The 8,739-nt window shown below is 51.6% G+C and overlaps 1 protein-coding gene across 1 annotated transcript; it reads left to right on the plus strand.

Annotated features, from left to right (window-relative positions):
- The first annotated feature begins 3,341 nt into the window (after positions 1–3,341).
- DLX6 (distal-less homeobox 6) lies at positions 3,342–7,885 on the plus strand. The gene is made up of 3 exons (XM_059482617.1): positions 3,342–3,854; positions 4,722–4,915; positions 6,736–7,885. Exons 1-3 carry the CDS (start codon positions 3,494–3,496, stop codon positions 6,985–6,987), a joined length of 807 nt encoding a protein of 268 aa, XP_059338600.1. The 5' UTR covers positions 3,342–3,493; the 3' UTR covers positions 6,988–7,885.
- The last annotated feature ends 854 nt before the right edge of the window (positions 7,886–8,739 follow it).

Genomic DNA, 8,739 nt, shown 5'->3' on the forward strand with positions numbered 1-8,739 from the left:
TTCAGGGCAAGGGGACTAGGAGGTGTGGGGTGCCCGTCCCCACCCCTTTTTCACGAGTCACCCACCCTGGGAAATGGACACTCCACTGTTCTGATGCGTCCAGAGCTATTGATTCAGGTCTAATTTCTCCAGAAAGAGGACGGTGACGGAGCTCGGCTGCGCGCAAATGGGAGCCAGGGAGGAGCGGTGCCCGGCAGCGCAGCGTCCCCAGCGGGAGGGACCTCCCTGTGCCCTGGCATCCCCCTCCAGAGCGCGGGCTCAGCACCTGAACCTGGGAAAAGAAATATCCCTGCCGCTGCCGCTTCTACCGGGGCACGGCTCGGGTCCCTATTGCTCCCCACTCCACCCCCACGCCCCCCGCGATCCCCGGTGGACCTTATTAAATTGAGCAAAATTATCGGTGTGAGGTTGGACGGAGTCAACTGTCTTGACGACAGACGGGGATGTGTGAGCACCGCGGGGGAAGAGCAGCGCCGGGTTTGCAGCTCTTCCCTCCGGCCGGCGCCCACCGAGGGCTCGGCGGGGGCTCCGCATCCCCCGGGCCACATCCGGAGCGGCTGCTCGTCCCGCTCGCCCCGTCGCATCTCGCCCGTCAACTGGGCTGAACGAGAGATGGATGCACAAGCAACTCCGTTTGCTGCCTATGGCAGGAAGCGGTTCCCGCAGATTCTCCCTGTCTTTTCTTCTTCTCCTTTTTGTCTGACTCAGACGCCTTATTCCCTCCGCCAAGACGGCATATAGGTATTATTTCAAAGCGATTTCCTCTCCTGCCCAACTTTCCCCCATTCCGGGGTTAGCATCCATTACGAGGCAGGAATTATTTCGAAACAAGAAAACAACGTGTTGCAAACACTCCTCAGCCTATTTTCTGACATCTTTTGTTGTGCATGCTCTTGCTGCTGGAGAAAATGCTAGTATGTGCACCTGCGAAAAAACGCCTTCATGATGTTAACAGCAAGCTGGAGGGTATAAAGCAATAAAACTGCCAAATGTACCTGTTCCTGTTGAGTACATTACCTACACCTATGAATAAAGACTCTCAGTAGGAATTCTTTCCTTTCTCTTCCCCTTTTCTCTATATTTTTATTCATTGTAGATTTGTAAACGCCTGGATCGGGTTACCCTTTCGCGTGTTAAAGTGGAACCCTTGTTAAAAGCCGGAGAACAAGGCAAGACACTTACAACTGCATTCAGAGTTACTGAACCGACTCCAAGGGCTCAAGAAGTGAAACAACGATGAGAGGGTGGCTAAGGGGGCTCAGAACATCCCAGCCACACAGGAAAAAAAGACATGCCTCCCCCATGCCCCCCTGAAACAAGCCATATGAACTACAAGTGCAGAGACACTACGGGTTATGCCCTTCCACCGACAGAGCATCGCTTGGCATCCTCCTTCCCCCTCTTCTCCCCCTCCCCAACGGTATGCGAAGAGGGGGCTCGCATCCTTCGGCTTCCCAGAGCTAATGATCGGGCTGTGGGGAAGAACAACTCCAAGATAAAGGAAAAAATGAAAAAGAGAAAAAAAATCCCAGAAAGAAAAAATGAACCCCTCTAAGTATTTCCACAAGCGACGCGTTTTTAAAAAAAAAAAAAATATATATATTATATATATATATATATATATATATATATATATATATATATATATATATATATATATATATATATATATAAACATCTGTAGAATCTGAAAACCAATCCTCAGGGAATGTCGCATTGAGAGCCAGTGTCAAGACCCGGGATCGGTCTGGGGACGTCTCTGGGCTGCGCGAGGTTTTGGAAGCAGCGGCTGCTGGTGCCGGTGTTGGCTTTCAAAGCCCGAAGCCTCCAGCCCCTTTCCCCATCTAGAGCAACTTTCGGATTTCTTTAGGCTTAGCGAGTTCCGCAGGGTCCTTCCTACCTCAGTCCTCTTCGGTGGGGTCTGTCTCTGGAGTTCATGCTTAGCTGGACGCGAGGAGATTTAAGCGAGGGAAAGGGGGGAAAAAAGAGAGAGAGGGGGTGAGAGAGAGGGGGGAGAGAGAGGAGAGAGGAGAGAGGAGAGAGAGAGAGATCCTCCGCCGTGCCGGATCAAACTTAATGTCTTTCCCTAGTCCATCTTTGAAAGAGAAGTGGTAATACCACCTGGATGTTCGGATATAAATCCCCTTGCAAATAATAAATGGATTAATAATAACAAGGTATGAAGTTCTTTTTATAGAAAAAAGGAGAGAATTGAAACTAAATGCGGCAGTTAGACAACCATTTTGATAAGAGGATAATTGAGGCGACACTGGTGTATAATTAGAGGATAATTTATGCTATATCCACTTTTATTCCACCTCCCAAAATAAACCCAGTCCATAATCATTACAGGCAAATTGTTCTGAATTTTATAGCAGCAATTTGAACAAAGTACTGCAGTTAATCATGGGAGATTTTTGTGTATTCCTGATTAGAAGTCTAATTGCCTCCTTCCAGAAAGTAAAAATAACTGTAAAACGACTCTATTTTTATCATTAACAATGTTGACAATAAAATAAAATCAACTGGAATTGTAATCTAAAGACAAATTTAGGGCGCAGGCACTTTTTTTTTCCTTGGGTCGTTTATATCCTAATCAAGCTTTTTGCCAAAACCGCCAACCGCACGTAGCCATTTGCATATATTTGAAAGCCATTACGGGAGCTGCTGCCGCTGCTGCTGCGTTCAGCGGGGAAAAATGCGCTGCGCGTCGCTTCGCCGCGGCGAAAATACCGCGCAAGGAGGCGGCGGGGGGGAGGTGTGGGATGGCGGGGTTGGTGTGCGGGGTGATGCGGGGTTGGTGTGCGGGATTTGGGGTTCGGGGTTTGGGGGATGGGCACGGGCGCTTCCCCCCCCCCCCCCCCCTCCCGTGCGGGGCGCGCAAGGCGCGCGGCTCTTGGGGGGGGGGTGGCGCGCGAGGGGGGCGGGCGCGGGCTCCGCGCGCGCTGCCGGCTATGACGTCAGGGGGCCGAGTGACCAATGAGGGAGGCGCTGCCCTCCGGAGCCGAACCATTCGACTCGTGCGCGTCCCTGCCCTTGGAGTCGGAGCGCCGGAGCCCCAACTTTCCCGGCTCCCACCTCAAACTGCCCCCACCCTCCACGCCCCCCCCCCCAGGAAAGAAAAAAAAACCTTAAAAAAAAAAAAAACAACACCCACCCCACGCGCCGGGGGGATGAGGGAAAAGAGCGGCGCAAAAAAGCGGCGGGAGTAGCCCGCCCTCCCCCTTCACACACCCTGCACACCGCCCTCCCCTTCCTCCCCTCCCTCAGTGAACGAGGCCCCTCGCACAACGGCTTCTTGGAGAGGAGGGGGGGAAGGAAAAAAAAAAAGGCGGAAAAGAAAAAAAAAAAAAAAGAAAAGAAATTAAATTAAATCACCGCCGCCTCTCCAGCGGTGCCGCGGCGGGTAAGGGGAGCGGCGGTGGCTGGGCAGAGAGGAGGCAGAGCGCGGGGGGCGAGCCGGGGAGCACCGCGCTCTCCCTCCCAAACTTTGATGATGACCATGACTACGATGGCTGACGGGCTGGACGCGCAAGACTCCTCCAAATCCGCCTTCATGGAGTTCGGGCAGCAGCAGCCGCCGCCGCCGCAGCCGCCGCCGCCGCCCCACTCCCAGCAGAGCTCGCCGGCGATGGCCGGAGCCCACTACCCGCTGCACTGCCTGCACTCCGCCGCCGGCTCGCACCCGCACCACCAGCATCACCACCACAGCTCGCCCTACTCCGGCAGCGCCGGCTCCTACAACCACCGCTCGCTGGCCGCCTACCCCTACGTGAGCCACTCGCAGCACAGCCCTTACCTCCAGTCCTACCACAACAGCAGCTCGGCCAGCCAGACGCGGGCGGACGATGCAGGTGAGCCGGCACCGCTTCCCGAACCCGCTGCCAGCTTCTCCCCCCGCTCCCTCCATCCCCGGGCGTCTTCCCGGCCCCCGCTCCGGGCACCTGCAGAACGACCCCCGCCGTGCCCCCGCTCCCGCCGAGGCAGGCGCCAGCCCCGGGTGCGCGGACGGCGGGAGGAGAGGCGGGGGGTGCCCGTTCCCTCGGCCCCTCCCGGGCCTGTGCCGCGGTACCGGCGGCGGGGCCGCCGCGCTCCCTCCGCGCCTCCGGCGGCTGCCGGCGCTACCGCGGCGCTGCCACCGGCGCCTTCCCCGCGGCCGGCGGCGAGGGGCTGCGCTCGGCGCTCCTTTGTTACGGCGGGACCGGCTTTAGGCAAAATTCCTGCTAACACCTGAGGAGTGAAAGTTTCCAGGCGAGCGGGTCGCATTCCGCTCGGGGGCCGTCTGATTTATGTATTTCTTTTTTTGCAGGGAGACGTACGTATCCATCCAGAGGGGTGCGGGGGGGGAAAAGCATTGTTAAAAGTCTCGGACTGGTGATTCACTGACCACCAAACTGGCGACGCGAAGTCAATTAGCCGAGTAAAACCTGGATGGCCCTGGAACGAGGCATACCTTCGCAAAGCCAGCGCTGCACTTTAAATTTTAAAAAATGTTTTCTTTTTTTTTTTGTTTTTCTTCCCGCGAAGAAGGAGAGCGTGCCCACCATGCCCGGACAGCTGATTTTTCTCCCGGTAGCTCCCGAGCGGCAGCCTGTGCCTGCGCCGTGGGGTTAAACAGGCGTCGGGACGGGCTTTGGCGTTTTCAGGAGCCGTGGCAGCCAAAATACCCGCGTTTAATAGCTAAGGAGGGTGATGTTTCAGCTGTGTTGTTTTGCTTGCAGATCAGCAAAAAACCACAGTGATTGAAAACGGTGAAATCAGATTTAATGGAAAAGGGAAAAAGATTCGGAAGCCTCGAACCATTTACTCTAGTCTACAACTCCAGGCTTTAAATCATCGCTTTCAGCAGACTCAGTACCTGGCACTTCCAGAGAGAGCTGAACTGGCAGCTTCATTAGGACTTACCCAGACACAGGTAATTACTGGGAATTCCAAATCACCGAAACCCTGCTCGAGCAACAAAGGCCAAGCAAAGTATGATGCTCCCTAAACATTTTGGCCTCTGTCGGGAACGGTAGAAAGGTAAAGCACACGGTTCCCATCTCTGCACGCTGGGACTCACCTAACACGCGGCAGAGATCGGGCAGAGAGAGCTGAAAGCGCCCTTCCCTCAGCCGGCTGCGAGCAAGCGCTCCCTTTTGATGCCACACATGATATTTTAAAATTGCCTATATTTTCAGATAATTCCGGCACTGAGATGCAATTGCCCAGCTGTGAAAAGGAGAACAAAAGAAAGGCAAGGAATCGCTGGGCCTGAGGTAGAGCTGAAAGCAAAGCTGCCTCCTCGCAACGTTTATAGGTAGAGGGGAAGCAGGAACGCGTTAGGAAATACCTGTTAAATCAATAGTTAATTCAACTTGGATGACTAACGCAAATGCAGTGGTTAGCCTTGGGCAAAATGTACGGAAGGTGATAATAGATCTGAAGATCAAAGACAGCCGTGTACAAAATTATGGCAGGTTAAGCCATAGTTAAGTGTGGTTGGAGTAGCTGTGCCATTCTGCTAATTTAAGCTTGAAAGACATACGAGGCATTACAGGCTTACCAGGCTGGGGTTTGTGGAGAAGAGCATGGATAGATGGGATCAATCCGGGCAAAATGTTATCATGTGAATCTATGAGCCTAGCAAATAACTTCAGGGTTTTATCAATGTCATTGGTAACAGTCTCTTCCAGACAGCGATTTTTAAATACTCAACCAACATTAATAATGGGAACGGGCCTGATGGTTTTGCAAATGGGATTTTAGTATCCTCAGCATGCACACTCTGTCTCACTGTTGTCTCTCTTTCTCGTTCGTATGCATAGATTTTTTTTAGGGGCCCGATCCTGATCTTGCAGCTAGAGAAGAACCCCTGCTTATCCCCAAACATTATGATTGCAAAGTTTGAGAGGTCAAATACGTATGGGAAAATTGTTTTCTGTTTGATTGATTAAAAAAAAATTACATTCTGTATACATGTCTTACTTATATATAATTGCTATGATAATTCTGACCTGCCGGTGGGCCTGATCCTTGCACACCTTATCGAGTGCAGGCTCCCTCCTCGGGAGTTCTGCTGGGTTAGGAGCAGGATGAGACCCAAAGCAATGTTGATATACTATTACTCACAGAGAAAATAAAAATATTCTTTCTTTACTAATTCATTTTAATATAAAGCCACAATCCTCGTTCTATTATGCCTCCTCCCCTGCCACATCAGCATGGACTGCTTGATCTGATCGTGAGGATTTCAGAAGCACAATTTCTTTGTAAGATGCCCTTTGTCTATTGGCTCTTGTCTCCTGGCACAAAATCATATGATTGCCCATGTTTGACAACAGTTTGCCCGAACGATCAAATGACCTCCAAAATTCTGAATTTTGGACACCTCAGAGCATGTGGTCTGCTCAGGGAAACAACAACGTGGCCTGCTCGGGAAAACAACGTCCCAGGTTAAAACCTGCATCCCTCTCGCTTTCCAGCTCTGCTCTGCCTCCCCTGTTCTCTCCAGCTGCATCCAAAGCCCGGGAGCAGCCGTAGCTACCCCTCCTTCCCCTCTCCCATCGCCAGCTCCACACCCGAGTGGCGTGTGCCCTCAAGACTTTCTCCCGATTAGACCCCCGGCCCCCAGGGTCTTCCCTGCCGTGCCCTGGGCGCTGACGGCAGCCTAATATCTAATATCTAATATCTAATATCTAATATCTAATATATCTAATATCTAATATCTAATATCTAATGCGTTTTGGTTTACAGGTGAAGATCTGGTTTCAGAACAAGCGCTCCAAATTCAAGAAGCTGCTGAAGCAGGGCAGTAACCCACACGAGAGCGACCCTCTGCCCGGCTCCGCTGCCCTCTCCCCTCGCTCTCCCGCTCTGCCTCCAGTCTGGGACGTTTCAGCCTCTGCCAAGGGAGTCAATATGCCTCCAAACAGCTACATGCCTGGCTATTCTCACTGGTATTCTTCTCCACATCAAGACACAATGCAGAGACCACAAATGATGTGAATTGTCCAAGAGAAATAATCTCCCAAGAACGCCTCGTCTCGACATGGCAAGAAGTTCCCCTGCTTTGCCAAGCCGTGCCAGCTAACAGGCTCTGTGTGAACTTGTAGATGCGGCAAAGAGACAGAGTGGCTTTATTTTTTTTTTTTAAGTAACCTCAGCGATTGATCTTGAACAGAAAGACACAATTTTCATTCTGGCGCACAGAAGACACTTCTCTTTAGGATATTTTCCTTTGGACTCCAAGGCACCAGCCTCTTTCTCTGTGGAGTATACGTCAAAACAAACTTTTTACAGACTTTGCCCACAAGAACCTGAATCTACCATGGCAGCCGTTTTTACTTGTTTAATGAGCTAAAGACATTACATGATGAAAGAGAGACTAGTCAAAGCTCCTTCATTTTTATTCACCAAATCCGAACTGGGGAAAGGATTAAAAGACAGAAGAAGTGATTTTTTTAAAAAATTAAGATTGGGGGGGGGGCGGAAAAGGAGAACTGGTTGAAAAAAAATGCAAATATACTGTAAGATTGGAACATTACCACGAAGCAAAATCTGCATGCTTTCTCAAAATGTAATGGGCTGCGGCTCAGAAGAAACCACCGTCTCTCACCCGAAGAGCCCCCTCACCCGCACAGCCCCGCACCGCACACAGCCGGACGGACTCCCGGAGACGAGCAGGAAAGACAGAGCGAGGGATTCGCGGCGGGACCCGGAGCCAGGCGCGCCGCCGCGGGCTGGGGAAGGGCGGTTCAGCGCTGCCCGGCGGCAGCCTCAGCCACTGAGCGAGAGGGACCTTTCCCCGAGCAACCTTTCTGTATATATTGTTGAATTTTAGTTGTACATATACTTTGTATGTTTTTGTCTTCTTTCATATATAGAGTAAAAGCCACAAAACGCCCGCCTGGCTTCTATTTCTCTTCACCTTAGCGGATCCCCACCTGCCCCGACTTGCCCCCCAGATCAGCCCGGGCAGAGGGATCCTTGTGCCCAGCCTGCCTGAGTGCACAGACACCCCTACCAAGGCATATATCTGCAAGCAAAGAAAGAAAAGATGAAGTGGGGTGGGGTAGCTGGTGGTTTAATTGGTTTTAAGGCTACGGCTTAAAGACAGGAGGTACCGAGTCCACAAAGATACGCCTAGACGAAGTTGCTAATCACCCGGCCACTTCTGCTGCGATTTCACTGCTCCGCTGCTCAGCTGAGCTTCCTCGCCGAGGCAAAGCTCAGAGCCCTGTCTTTCTTCCCAAAGGTTGGAGACTCCAAATTATTAAGAAAGGAGGCGCCCTCCTTTGTTTCAAAGAGCAGACAATGCAAGCTGAGGAATGTTTTGCAAAGCCCTGAGAGGTGCCCAGGCACACAACACGCTGTCCAGCCAGCTTCAGCCGCACCGGCTTGTGGAAAGCACAGCAACAACTGACAATGAAAAGCCTTTTCCTCATCCAAGCTGGGTGCCCCATACTGCGAGAATTAATGGCTAGAGACCTGGGCATCCTTCAAATTATGAACCTTGAAACCACTGAGCCATTTATCAGAAGTCAATAGAGATCCTCAGAGTGCTCCATATAATGACAGCTACATACAGTCGTGCAAAAGGACAGTCACTATAATTAGACACAAAGCAAAGACTACTTACCAATATACCAGTTTTTTGGGGGGTGTTTTTTGGTTTGGTTTTTTTTTTTTTGAGCAACTTCCACGCTCAGTCAGTCTTCAGAGTGCTTTAAAACCGATCAGTCTTGTCATTTTCTACCA

The sequence above is a fragment of the Ammospiza nelsoni genome, chromosome 1 (genome assembly GCF_027579445.1).
Source record: "Ammospiza nelsoni isolate bAmmNel1 chromosome 1, bAmmNel1.pri, whole genome shotgun sequence".
Lineage (NCBI taxonomy): Eukaryota > Metazoa > Chordata > Aves > Passeriformes > Passerellidae > Ammospiza > Ammospiza nelsoni.

Bases quoted from the DNA above. Each gene is read 5' to 3' on its own strand.
- DLX6 (XM_059482617.1), top strand. From the start codon at position 3,494: ATGATGACCATGACTACGATGGCTGACGGGCTGGACGCGCAAGACTCC. The intron at 3,855-4,721 runs GTGAGCCGGCAC...TTTTGCTTGCAG, and splicing joins GACGCGGGCGGACGATGCAG to ATCAGCAAAAAACCACAGTG. The intron at 4,916-6,735 runs GTAATTACTGGG...TTTGGTTTACAG, and splicing joins TAGGACTTACCCAGACACAG to GTGAAGATCTGGTTTCAGAA.